Genomic DNA, 15,156 nt, shown 5'->3' on the forward strand with positions numbered 1-15,156 from the left:
TTTAGGTAGTTATAGTATAAGTGATAATATTAGACTAACAATTTATACAAAACTTATATCCATAACAGAATGTTTCAGGCGACTACTGTCTGGATATACACCCCATTTCACTCTTTGCAAAAAAGCACACACTCATGTCACTTTGCCCTGGTGCAACTCCAAGAGAACTTTTGTTTTAAAGGCAATTTAGGTTAGTAATTAAGTACTTGAAGTCTGGAGCCACACTGCAAATCTTAAAAACCTAGTTCTACTACTCGATGTTTTAAAACAATTTTTATTTTGACCTAATTTTAGACTTACAGAGAAGATGCAAAAATAACACAAAGAGGCCCCTCAGGTTCTTCCCCTTACTTCCCCTAAAGTCAATGTTTTACAGAATGCTGTCCCTCATTTTCTCCAGAGAAGATTAGAACCTTCCTCTTAGTGTTTTGGGGAGATTATAAAAAGATAATGTACAAAATACAGTACCTGGCACATAGAAACTGTTAAATATAGCTGTGGCTAACAGTTTTGTTTTCTGTCTACATGAGTAAAGCTTTAGTAGAAATAGAGGCGACAAAGAAAAACAGAAGATGAAGCTCCACGACCTGCCTTTGGGCTTCTATGACTTATTAGGATTCAGGCCAGAAACTAATGGAAATAGGTCTCAGGTCAGCTTCCCTGTAAAACAGATGTGAGACAGAGATTTGGGTACAGAACTTTTACTGGGTAACTCCTTTGAAATCAACAACTGTAGGGAAGTAAAAGAAATAGGATTGAGTGGAGAGAGCAGATGAGCTGTGATACAGTCAACAAAGGCCTCAACCAATCACACAATGAACTGGATGGTCCTTCAGAGTTTTCCTAAATTGAGGCAAGAATGCCGAGCTTTTCCACCCTGCATTGACTGTTCTTCAGATATGGGCTGTCTCCGAGAGGAGGGCATCACTTTGTCAGGTCAACTCTCTACAGCTGGGAGGCATTAGCTGACAACACTCCTAGCAGAGTACTTTAGAGAGCACTTCCAGAGTCCTCTTAGTGCTTCAGAGTACCTCCCAGAGGAATACTTCAGTCTTAGGGAAGATCTGGGTCACGCACAACAGTATCCACAACAAACTATTCATAAGAAACTTTGTGTGGGCAGAGCTAATTCATGGCCAGTGAATCAAAACTATATAATCTATTCTGTTAGGAGACATAAATTAAAAGATAAATTAAAATCTATATATTAATCCTCAAAGTCTGTTAAAACATTTGTCTCTTGCTATGTTTTGCTTCGCTTTTATTTGTTTAAGAACCTCCAGAAAGCAACAATTACTAAGATAATATGGAGTAGTACAGAGTTAGGGGGACAGAGAAGCTAATTCTCTCCCACTTCCAAGAACTGGGGGCACTAAAGACCCTAAGCATCGTACACTTTGACAGCTACCATAGATGACAACACCTTTGGACTTAGATAGATAGGCTTTCTCTCAACAGCCAATGGCAGTCCTGAGGGCACATCAGGAAACTTTGTGAAAAGAAGGTGTAAAGGTTGGATCTAGATATTTAGAACCAAGTGAATGACATGTGGCGACCACAGACAAAAGCTGGTTTTTTGGTCATGTGAGGACAAAAGAAAAAAAATGGGGATAATAGTGAAGGGGCACAGAAAAAGACCTGCTTTTATGTAGGCTGAAGCTACTGATGCAGAGGATAAAGTTGGATTACACATCATGTGCAAGTCAGGCTAGAGGCATGAAGGGCAAAGATGAAGAGGCATGAAGGCCCTAATTAAAATAGAGATCAGTCAGAAGAACCATGAAAATGCCACTGCCAGAGAGGCTGGGCAGGTCCTGGAGGGAGTCCCATACTCTATCGCCAAAGCTAATTAATGAAACAGAACCCAAGGAAGCAGTGTACTATCAAATATGGGTGGGACACAAGCAAACTTTTAAGTAATTAGATTGATCACTGATAATATATTTTGGTATAAGTATCTCCTCAAAAAATTTCAGAAAAAAATACATAAGGCTATAATCAGTTCCCTTCTAAGAAACATATAACTTTACTATACCAGTTTATTTTTCCTTACCTAACATTTTCTGATATATCATTACACAGGTTAAAGATATTCACTTTGTGCCACTGTGAAGAGCACACTTAATTTAGTCAAATAAAATTCTTTTAGCATGTTTACTTTCTTTTTATTTCAAATCCAATAAAAAATTACATGGTATCAAGAGAATGCTAAAAAAAAGTCAGTAAAAACATTTGAATTCTTCAAATGACACACACAAAAGATATCTTTTACTATAAAAAAATATATATATTTACTATATATATTACTATAAATATGTATATTTATATTTACTATAAAAATATAGTTATATATATTTATGCATATATATATATCTCTATCTTCTTGTATATTTTTTACAGTAAAAGAAAGGTATATGATGGGTATTTAAAAATCATGCTCAGATTGTTAGAAGTGTAAACTAATTTAATGAGAGACTACAATAAAGAAGATAGCTAGAGCTACATAGAGCCTAGGACACTTCTAATTGAAATTTATTGAAGAAGACTCTACCCTTTACTTCAACCCTTCTGAGGTTTGCTACTCAGCAGATTTCTACAGTATAAAAATAATTGCTGCTCTGCAGATTACGTTCACAGACGAGCTAGCTCTAAACAGTTTTATGGACTTAAGTATAATTTACATGCAATAAAATCCACCCATTTTAAGTGTAGAGTTAAGTGGATTATGGCAGATGAATATTATCATGAACCACAGCCATGATCAAGATACGGAAAATTACGTCCTCACAAAACGTTCTCTCCTACTGCTTTGCATTTGATCTAGGAAACCACTAATCTATTTCTGTCACTATAGTTTTGTATCTTCTAGAGTATCCTATTAGTGGAATCATATATTGATCTTTGATGTCTAGCTTCCTTCACTGAGCACAAGGTTTTTGAGATTCATTCATATTGTTATCCTATCAGTAGTTTGTTCCTTTTTATTGCTGAGTAATATTCCATTTATGAACTTACCATGACTGGTTTATCCAGTTGATGGATCTGCTATGAACTTTCTAGTATCAGCCTTTGTGTGGATATGTTTTTAATTCTCTTGGGTAGGAGTGGAGCTGCTTTGCCATAGGGTCAGTTGTATGTATAATGTTATGATAAACTGCCAAACTGTTTTCCAAAGTGGCTGTACCATTCTGAATTTCCACCAGCAATGTGGAAAAGCACTTGCCTCATATCGACATCAACACTTGATATGGTCAGTTCTTTTCATTTCAGCCATTCCAGTGGATATAAAATGGGACCTCAGTGTGGTTTTAATTTGCATTTCCCTGATAATGAGTGATGTCAAGCATCTTTTCATTGCTTATTGGTCACTGTACATCCTTTTTAGAGAAATGTCTGTGCAAATATTTTGCCCATTTTATTAGGTGGTTTGATTTTTCATTATTGAGTTGTTATACTTATTTATATATTCCAGATACAAGTTCTTTTTTAGATATACTTGAAAGTATTTTCTCCTAGTCTACGGTTTGCCTTTTCATTTCTTGATGGTGTTTTTCAAATAAAGATTTGACTTTGATCAAGTTCAACTTATGATTTTTAATCTTTTTTCTTTATTTAGAAAATTGCTGCCTATAGCAAGATCATAAAAAAATCCCATATGTTTTCTTCAATAAGTTTTATACTTTTACATTTACAGTTATGTATATAATATATCCTGAGTTGCTTTGAGGCAATGGCATGAGGTAAGGGCTGAAGTTCATATCTTCCATTTAGTATTCAATTTTAACAGCATCATTTTTTAAGAAACTATTATTTCCCTATTGAATTACAACTGGCTATATAAGGGTGGGTCTCTTTCTAAGCTTTTTATTCTGTTTCATTGATATATGTCTTCTTTATGCCAATAGTATGCTGTATTGCTTAAAGCAGCTTTATAATATGTCTTGAAATCTGGAATGCTAAGTCCTCCAACTTCATTTTTCTTTTAAAAAAAATGCTTTGGCTATTCTAAGACCTCTGCATTCCCATAAAAATTCTAGAATCAGCTTTGCAACCTTTCCAAATAGGCTTGTGGAGCTGATTGGGATTGCATTGAATCTACAGATCAATTTGGAGATAATTGTTATCTAATAAGTATTAAGCATTTATCTGTGAATTTCATATATATATTTCCATTTATTTAGGTTTTCTTTAATTTCACATATCAATGTTTTATAAATTTCAGATCTGCACATCTTTCATTAAATTTATTCCTAAATATTTTCTTAATTTGATGCTATTGTAAGTTAAGTTGTTTATATAATGTAATTTTCAAATTGCCTACTGATTGTATACAGAAATCCACTTAATAGTATTTACTGACCTTTTGTCTTAAAACTTTGCTAAATCCACTTATTAGAGCTTTTCTGCAGATTCCTAGGATTTTCTATGTATACATTCATGCCATCTGAGAATAAATACAGTGTTTTCTTCCTTTCCAAAATGTGTGCCTTTCCTTTCTTTCTGTCCCTCCTTCCTTCTTTCTTTCCCTTTTTTTTTTCTCCCTTTTGCACTAGGTTGGACTCCAGTACAATATTTAAAAGAAGTAGGGAAACGAAGTAGCCTTGCATTCTTCCCAATCTTATGTAGAAAGCACTGTCTTTCACCATGAAGTATGTTAGCTGTAGATTTCTTTTAAATACAGGTAATCAGTTCAAAAATGTTCCCTTCTATGCATAGCTTGCTGAGAATCTTTACTACAAAAGCGCGTTGCATTTGGTAACTACTTTTTACGCATCTATTGAAATGTTTTACAAGATTTGTCCCCTCATTTCTGTTAACATGGTAGATTTTCAGATATTAACCCAAACTTGCATTACTGAGATAAACCCTATTTGGTCATGAATATTATTATTTTTTAATATTGCTGGACACAACTTGATAAACTTGTGTGAAGAATGTTGTATCAAAGTCCACAACAGATGCTGGTCTCTCGTTTTCTTCTCTCGTGATGTCTCTGGGTTTGGTATCAAGATAATACTGGCCTCAGTTGGAATATGTTTCCTCCTCGCTTTTTTTTTTTAAATTTTAATATAATGAATCAGTGAATATATCTAGCCCTGGAGTTTTCCTTATGTGAACTTTTAAATGTGAATTAAATTCCTTTAACTGATACAGAGCTCTTTGAATTTCCTATTTCTTCTTGAGTCAGTTTTGGTAATTTGTGTTCATTTCATCTAAGTAGTCCAACTTATTGGCATAAAGTTCTTCATAATTCTCCTTTATTATCCTTTAAATTTCGGTAGACTCTGTCATTATGACTCTCCATAACTATTATTCAGTTCTATTACTACATTGACCTTTTCTCATTCTATTGCACGATAAGAGAAAGAACAGGCAGGCTGCTCTAGCTACCATGAGGGAAGAAATGCCTTTCCTTCTTTATTTAGAATCATTAGGCATGAAGATAGAGGAAATGCTCTCTCTCCTCAACCATTTAGAAAGGGGACAGAGATCATATAATGTTTATTCTAGTTCAGGTAACAACTTTCAATTTTTATTTTTTAACTTAATAATAATAACTATATATTAACAATTATATTAAATAAACAATAATATTAATAATGAATTAATTAAATTACATTGAATAAATAATAAATATATAATATTGATCATTATATATTTATTATTGTTACTGTTGCTAACATTTGAGTAATTACTGTATGCCTGATTCTTTTCTAAGCATTTTATATACATTAATACACGTAATCATCACAAAAACTATACAAGGCAGGTACTATTATTATATCCACTATTGAAGAAACTGTGGCACAGAGAAGTCACGTAATTTCCCTAAGGATACACAGCTAACAAATGACACAGCCAGGATTTGAACTTAAGCAGTTTTACTCCAAAGTCCATACTGCACCTTGTTCAATAGCTTGAAATTACTCTATAATGCAGTAAAAAGTTAAATTTATTGTACCAAAAGTATGACTTTAACGTGAGCTACGTAAAATGTATAATAAAATGAACTCACATTTTATACCAAATAGTAGTTCCAAGTTGATGTGAAGTTATAATATTGCATAAATTGTGCTAGCAGTATAACATTGTAATTTGTAACGTAAGTACAACACTACAAATTGTAGTCCCAGGATGTGTCAAGTTTACTTAGAAAGAATGACACTCATATAAAACACCCACCTCTATCATTAGCGGTTATTGGAGCAGGGATAATGCCAAGAGTGACAGAGGAAGCTGTCATCACCTATGAGACAGAGAGCAGAGAAGCTGAGAAATAAGCAAGGATGAATCTTCAAATGTAATCAAAATCAAAGATCAGAAAGCCAGGGCCAGCAACGTAGGAGGAGCAATAGAATGCTGGAGGTCAAAACAAGTAGTTACACACTGCATTTGATGGGGAAAAATAAAGCCTTCTCGTCGGAAACAGCCTGGGTGCTCTCTAGCTTCTCTTACACTTTTAGTGGATTTTGAATGCTTTTGACTGTGTTATAATTTAGATGAAGTCACAGCCAGGGACACTGTGGGTGAAGGTCTGCTCTGTACTGATTGAAGCAACGACAGGAGCACTGCAGTTAAAATAATAATTATCCTCCTGATACACACAAAAGAAAATCACAGGAATCATCTAATGACAGAAAATACATTAACATATATGTATGTGCATATATACCTGTGCACATAGGACAGTGAATTTAAAGACACAGAAGTATAGAAATAGCCTATAGCTAATAAAAACAGGCTTATATACAGGGACACACATTCCAGATTTTCCAGAACAGTGCTCATTTCAAATAGCCTAACTAGTTTCTACAAATATCTCAAATATCCTGGAAATTTCAATGGTTCCAAATGCAAATGAAATTTCCATAGATGGCAACTCACACAGAAATTGGGAGGAAAAAAGTCCTCTGTTAGAATTTCAGTGTAAATGGAGACTTTAGGTCCATCATGGAATTCCCTAATAGATCATAAGTTTGGGATTATGGGACTGACTTCTATTTTTCACATATTTTATGACTTTTTTCCATCTTCATTCTCTATCCTTAATTCTCCTGGAGACTGATTCAGGTGTCAATGAACATCTTTAACCTTAAACATTTCAGAATGGCATTCGTGCATAATTTTTTTCTCTCCTGGGCAGAAGGCTTTATATCACAAAATGTAAAGAACATCTTCTATGCAAGGACAAAGCAGGCCTAATAATTTTTAAGTTTAATAAAAACGTTCAAGTCGTTAACAATGAAATATTGTGTTTCCAACACAAATAATGACATAGTAAAGCAAACTAGAATGTGTTTGGGTAAAAAAAAAATTACGTGCAAGATAATATCTGGAATCTCATTTCAAGAAACTCATTTTGAAAAGTTTATAATCACATTTCAGTTTGGCAATAGTTGACAAAGCTGTTTTGAAAATCATTTCAGACTAGCCCCTGAAGCAGTTCCAAATGGTAATCCTGATATAAGTGAGGGCAATTCTGCGAAGACCAAGAATCATGAGCTTCTTTTCAGACCTTAAAATTCTGGAAAACATAGACTAAAAGTCACCTACAATCTTCTTTTATCTGCTAAAGGAATATTTTTATGAAAAATTTTAATATAAAAATTTGGATATAGACCAAAACCATCAATCTGACACGTTTAAGAGAGAAGAAAGCCCTGGGTCCCTAACCCGTAGCGAGTTGATATGTTCCATAAGCAATTCTGGAAGGACACTGTGCTGAGAGCATAAATTAGTATAGATCGCTTCGCTCTCACAGATAGCCACACAGTATGTTCTGCTGAATGAGAAAGCTTAAAGGCATAAATCAAGATAAAGCAATCATCTGACAAAGAATTACAAAGAGATTCTATACCTTTTTCTTAGTGAACACTATGGCACATTGATTTTTCTACTGAAGATAAAAGCCAAAATCATGTGTCATCAATATAAGCAAGCAAAACTATTTGGTTCAATACGTTACAATGTTTAAAAAAAAAAAAACAAAACTCATGCAGAGAAAAGGCAACTCTGAAATGGTTTACATGACTAAAACAAGTTTGGATCTAGAAAGAGAAAGACACATTTGAAAGACATTTCATAGAGTTTATTCCCAGAGGGTGAACAATACATCAGAAATAAACTGCCTCTGTTTGTCTAGCTAGATATACAGATCCTGTCTGAATAAGAAAATTCATACCCCATGTGCTACTTGAAAGTATCATTTTTAGCAAAATGATTCAGCCCTGACAATCTAACGCACTTTTCTTCATACGGCAGCTTCACACAAGTACATTTAAATACTTCCTCGTAAAGAGGGGGCCAGCAGGGCAGCCGTTAGCATATCCAGCACTTTTGTGCAAATTCTAAAATGGCAAATAAACCCCACAATTGAGATTTCATCCCCTCTCAGAGCTCCTCAGCTGGACAACCTTACTGTGGCAAAATTTGCAAAATCAGACATGGCAACCCACCATACTGGGTCTACCTATCCTGACTCCATTCTGCCAAATCTAGCCAGAAGGCAGGGTGAAGGCATGTGGAAGTATCCATGAGTAGAAGAGGCACAGATGGCTCGTATATGCAACACCAGGGACAAAAAGAAAGAAACAAACAAAAACACAGTTACACGAAGTTTCAAAATAGGGTATAGACTGAGAAGGGATAACAGAACACTGCAATTAAAGCATTCAGTCATGTTAGTATTTTTCTAACCCTTTTTACCAACCAATTGGCACTTGTTAAGAAATTCAACCCAACAACCCAAATCTTTCTTTCTCTGTCTCTTTTTCTCTCTCCTTCACTTCTTTCCAACATGGATTATATAAATCTTTGGATACTACCACAGTATATATTAATTTGTATGCTTTTCCAACGCTTAATGACCCATAATAATATTCCATTGTAATTCTGGAGGCTCACAAATATTAGATGCCATTTAGTATTACAGAAGTCATAACAAGTAGAGTAGGATTTAAATAACAGATTTATTAAAAATTAGACTTGTTTTCTGACACATACACTCTTATAGCAACCTCTACCTAACCTTTTCTTCTGTCCTTCTCTAGTCACATGTTCTTCACACTGGAAACTAAACTCATCACTTTGCATCTGGATTTGATGAAAAGTGGACATAATAAGCTGTGGTTATATTTGAATTCAGCTGAAGAAGATAGCCTAAGAGAAACTTAAGATTGTGAAACAAGATTTAGTATACTGTTCAACACGCAACAAATCTATGAATGTTGCTTACACAGGCTTCAAGCCAGCAGACTCCATCCAAAACATTTCAATGCAAATTCTAGCAAACTATACACACTCGGAAAAAAAATGTTATACGAGGTAGTGTCTATAATTTACACTTTCAACATTTCTGCATATAATTTCATGGAAAGTGGGATAAACTTAACATTATTAAATACGGTGCTGTTTTATTTACAACATAACTTTAGAAACATTTTCTTCCTAGAAGTGCTGAAAAATGATGCACCATTTAGAATCTAAAGGCATATTTCATAAATGAAAAAATAAATCACAATTAGGGGTAAGATTTTTAAAAATCTTGCACCAGAAAATCCACCTGGTAAAAACTTCTTTTGCTTTATTACTGAAGGATGTTACCAGAACACAATGGAATTCTTTTAGATTTAGTAAGAAAGTTCTGTGGCATTAAGAGGTCTAGCAGGAGAATCTTTTCTTTGAAGGCCCATGTCCTCCCCAGGGCTACCTCATACACAAATATACACTTCAGAAAAAAGAGGTCATGTTAGGAAGAAGTGAGCTGAAGATTGTAAGTCCTGTTTTCCGTGGTGCTAAAGAATTAATAAGTTGCATAAACTAGATTTTTGTAACCCTTATCAGTGACTACCATTGATACTGAATCCATGCCAAGAAACTCAATCCTACAAGGGAAAAGCATAAGGGAGACAGATTTCAATTTTGTACAACAAAACGTTTGCTGTCAGTATGTCCAAAGGTAGGATGGAAAACCTCATGAAACAATAAGTTCTTAACACTGGACGTACAGAGTACATCTGGGTCAAATAGCCGGTGAGAAAGTTCTTGACCTAATTTTAATGTTAAATAATTCCAAATGTAATATCCTATGATACTGATATAACATCTATGGTGCACAACCAACAAAGACAGCTGCAAACATCACATAAATAGGTGCTTATGTGAAAGTTAGTTTTCATGATGTACCTAGATCCTCATTTAAGGATAAGTAAAAATGTGACATACAGATGAGACTAGACTTGATAAAGAATCCCATTGTGTTTCTTTGTTAGAAATTGTCCTTTCAGAAGGTCTATAGCGTGCTCAGTATTATAACAGTTGAAACCTCTTTAGAAGTTATAGTTTAAAATTTTCTTCAAAACAGTGGTGATAAAATGTCCCTTCTCACTTATTTTCATTCAACAGCCTCTACAATAGAGGCTGACTCAAATATCTTTCCTTGTTGACATTTGAATGTGACCCTCCACATAGGGTGTAAGTTGTGTTGCTACATTGATGTTTCAGGGAAATTTCATGCTGGCAGTATAGACTCAGGAAAAAGAGTGGTATCTCCTATCCAAAAAGCATGCTCGGAAAAGGAATTAGCAGTAAGTTCCAAGAAACCTAAATAACTTAAAAAAAATGAAACATATCTCATTGAACACATTAAAGCTCCCACAAAGGCACTTTTGTCCATAGATGGTTGCCAAATTACTTTTTTTCTGCTTTTTCTCCACAAATCCCCCAGTACACAGTTGTATATTTTAGTTGTGGGTCCGTCTACTTGGGGCATGTGGGTGCCTACCCCAGCACGGCCTGATGAGCAGTGCCATGTCCATGCCCAGGATGCGAACCAAAGAAACCCTGGGCTGTTTCAGGATCTGCTGTCAGACTGAGTTCAGTGGCCTACCTCCAGGGACATGAACAAGACTTCTAGTGGGCACCTGAGCAGGCAGGACTGTTCCTAGCCTGTGGCTGGATCCCAAAGCTCCCCTGGGCCACCGAGGCAGTGCATGTGAACCCAACTACTTGGCCACGGGCCCAGCCCCTCAAATTATTATTACTATTTTTTTGAGGAAGATTAGCCCTGAGCTAACTACTGCCAGTCCTCCTCTTTTTGCTGAGGAAGGCTGGCCCTGAGCTAACATCCATGCCCACCTTCCTCTACTTTATATGTGGGACGCCTATCACATCGTGGTGTGCCAAGCGGTGCCATGTCCACATCCAGGATTCAAACCGGTGAACCCCGGGCCGTCAAGAAGCAGAACACGCGAACTTAACCGCTGCGCCACCGGGCCAGCCCCTCAAATTATTTTTATTGAGAGGGGATATGCAGGGGATCTCCCATTCTGACATCTTATTGACGTCACCTAGAAAATCTAAAACAGTTATTAAAACTGTATTCTGGAGGTCCTAAAACAGAGATATAGGAGACAAAATAAAGGTCCAAGTCATACTTTAGAGATAAAATTTACAATTTAGGAGATGATAAATACACTGGAGGGGATTAATGGATTAGGCATTAAAGAAATAATGATAGATACTATCCAAAATAAAACACAGAGGGAAATGAGAATTAGAAAAAAAAAACGAAAAGAGCAACAGTAAGCTGTGAAAAAACTTCAAGCTGCTTAATTTCACGTAATCAAAATCCCCAAAGGAGGGGAGAGGGAGGGGTGGAAACCTGAGGACTGTGAGTTGGTCAAAGCTTTCTTATATACAACACAGAAGCATGATCTATAAAATAATATATTGATAAGTTGGACTTCATCAAAGTTAAAAAGAATCTGCTCTTCAAAAGAATCTATTAAAAGAATGAAAAGGCAAACTACAGAGTGGGAGAAAATGTTTGTAATTCATACAGCTGATAAAAAGGCCTGCATCCAGAAAATATTAGAAAGTTCAAAACTCAATAGTAAGAAAACAAAAACCACAATTTAAAAATTGGACAAAAGATTTGAACAGACATTTCAAATCAGACATTTATTTGGCAGATAAGCAGATGAAAATATGTTCAGCATAATTAATGCTGAGGCAATGCAAATTAACACCACAATGAGGTACCACTGTATACTCAGAGTGGCTAAAATTAAGAAGACTGACGATAACGAGTACTGGCTAGGATGTGGAGGAACTAGAACTCTCGCATTCTGCCAATGGAAATAAAAGATGATAAACTTCAAAAACAATTTAAGAGTCGCTTAAAAAGTTACACATACTTCTACCATTATGATCCAGCCATTCGCCCCTGAGTATCTACCCAAAAGAAATAAAAGCAAATGATCATATATTTATACACAAATATTCACAACAGACTTATTTATAGCAGCTAAAACTACAAGTAACCCAAATATTGATCAATAGGTAAATGGATAAACTGCTATATCATATAATGGAATAACATATACAATATAATTCAGCATAATTATTTTGAGATTCATTTATGCTGAATGAAAGAAGACAGAAAAAAGTGCATACTATACAGTTTCATTTATATAAAAGTCTGGGAAGTATAAATTAGTGTACACTGAGAGCAGTTCAGTGGTTGTTAAGAGATGCGAGTGAGGGTCCAGAGGGAGGTATTCCAAAGGGACATGATGAAACTTTTAGAAGTATACATGTTTTTTAATTATCTTGATTGTGGTAATGGTTTCAAAACTTTCAATATGTAGTTTATTATATGTCAGTTGTACCTCAATAAAGCTCACAATAAAAATCATTTGGAGGTTAACCTGAAGTTTTAGGTGTGATGATTTGCTGAACCTTTACTGACATTGCCACACATAAGAGCGGTGACTGATTATTTCAAGTGACATTAATAAGCCAAACAGTTCCTATACTTGCACATACAATCTAGTCCTATCCTATCTATTTCATTTGAAATGAATAATCCTGAAAGATCTTTGAATTTTTCTTTTAAACAAACATTTAATGAGTACCTGTCATCTGCTGGGCATGATACTAGGTAATTTCACCTAAAATACCACAGTTAATTAAAATGTTGGTTGTTATTGCTGCTCTTGCTCAGTAGAACAGAAACTATGTACATCCATTATTCAACGAAGAAAAATATCCTGTCGCTTAAATTGGACCCAATTTTTACTATCTTGAATGATTAATCTATGCAGCGTGCAGAATCTTTATTTTATCTTTTCATGCTTGAATTTCATTTAAAAACTAAAAAATCTAAAAGAACCCCTAGGTAAAATCAAACAGAATACTCCATATATAACCAGGATGGGCTTCAAACCTTAATTTTTATGCTTTAGATTCATAACGAAAGGATTTCTTGGTTAGTTCCACATTCATCTGACTGTGAAGCCGCTCTCCTGCCAAGGTGATCTTCTCCTGCAAACTAATTCTTGAGTAAAGATCACAAGGACAGTTTATTCACTAAACTCTAGTTTGGTCCAAATTACAATTGGGCTGATCAGGCATTAAGAATTAATTTGAAGTGGATGCACCATTATTAAATTAAAGTCCAAAAAGCCTCTATTCAACTTCATTTCATATGATCTCACGCATCTTACCATTGCGGCTGAACAGCCAGATATCACTCTACAGAGGGCAGATTAGCTCTCATGCTTTCAGCTTACGTCTATCTGGACAAATCACCAACCCCAATGTGTTCTCTACCGAGCCACGTACAATGTACATCTATGATTGCTGGAAGCTCTCAAAAGGTGGCCTGGATTCTTGGCTACAAAACTGTTAATTCAAGACATTTAGATAGTGGCAATGCTTTAAATCTGGGTAACTGAGACAAATTTAGTACATGCAAAAAAAGGTTTAGTCAGGATAGATAAGAAGTTTCTTCCAGTGTATTATATTTAGATCTAATTGACCTAAGGGAGAAAGAACAAATATTCAACCCTCCTACATGTTACAGGCTGTATGATATATTGGATATGAATATGAATTAATTAGAAACTGTGGGTCCCATCCAAGCCCCAGTTCTGCTGCCCACCAGCTATTTGGTCAAGGATGAACAGCAACCTCTTTGAGTTTTTTTCACCATATCTATAAAATTGGCACAAAGGATCTCTGACTCACCCACTTCAGGGAATTGCTGAGAGAATCAAATAGATAATATACATAAAAGTCCTTTATAAAACTGTAAAAGCCACATAAGCATTTGAACTTGCTCTTGCAAGTTTGACTTTTAGGAGAAGATAGTAAGATTCAGAATAAAGCATATTCCACCAGGAGTAAGGAGGTTAAGACTCAAACTCTAGCTCTGCCCCAAAGTAGCTGTGTGATTTTCCTACAAAGCATACACTTTTCCTGGATTTTGTTTCTTAACCATAAAACGTGAAAAAGTCAAGTGAAATATTCACAATAACAGATTTAAGAATCTGAGCTTTTGTGGAATACCAGAGAGTGTGCCAAAGTCTTTTTCCTTGCAGATTTTTTTTAGTAGAATAAATCAGAAGGACCTGCAGCCGTTTCCAATGTCATGGGTCCATCTTTAGAGATTTGAATCACATATTATTGGGGATAGTCAAGGAGGAAAGCAACTTAACAACCTTTGGTACAACCTTAATTAAGTGATAAATGTGTGTCAAGTAACTTTGATCAAATTCCGCTTACTTTCAATTCAAGAATATCACATTCTTTCATATTTCTTAGACATCCTGATGCATTTCAAATACACATTATGAAACCCATTATCCATACCTGAAAAGGCTGCCTGCTGGAAATGTTGAGGTGTTTCCTTATCCACCTGTTGCCTTGGTTTCCAAATATCTCCCATAGCAGCTGTCCCCTTGTGTTACTCCAGATTCGCTGGTAGATGGCCAGCCTATAAATGCGCTTTCCAAACATGTGGTAATACAAGCGGAAGGTGCAGCCCTCTGTATTCGTGGCATTAAGAATTGGGCTGAGTAAAGCAGCTCTGTTTTGGAAAACCTGTGGCTCCGAAGATTCTATGTAGAGATAGTGTCCTTTAGCTGTGCCCAAAGTATTATCCTTCATTGGCCCTGTATTAAGTGTTGGAGTTGGACCCTGGTACCTGGTCCAATCAAAGTCATCTTCTGTATCTTGCTCCCAATTACAAACTCCATTTTCAAAGTTACATTGTAGTTCATGTACTGCAATTGGCATTAAATAATAGTAAAAGGTAATTAAAGACAAAAATAACTATGATTAAGAATACCAGTAGATATTTTGCTCTTGTCA

The 15,156-nt window shown here is 35.4% G+C and overlaps 1 protein-coding gene across 1 annotated transcript in view; it reads right to left on the reverse strand.

Moving 5' to 3' along the window:
- Positions 1-15,156, reverse strand: part of MALRD1 (MAM and LDL receptor class A domain containing 1) — a 650,667-nt gene that overhangs the window by 479,002 nt on the left and 156,509 nt on the right. Inside the window, exon 19 of the mRNA XM_070500958.1 lies at positions 14,656-15,068. Within this exon, the coding sequence (XP_070357059.1) occupies positions 14,656-15,068 (413 nt within the window). The remainder of the gene's footprint in view (positions 1-14,655; positions 15,069-15,156) is intronic.

The sequence above is a fragment of the Equus asinus genome, chromosome 29 (genome assembly GCF_041296235.1).
Source record: "Equus asinus isolate D_3611 breed Donkey chromosome 29, EquAss-T2T_v2, whole genome shotgun sequence".
Lineage (NCBI taxonomy): Eukaryota > Metazoa > Chordata > Mammalia > Perissodactyla > Equidae > Equus > Equus asinus.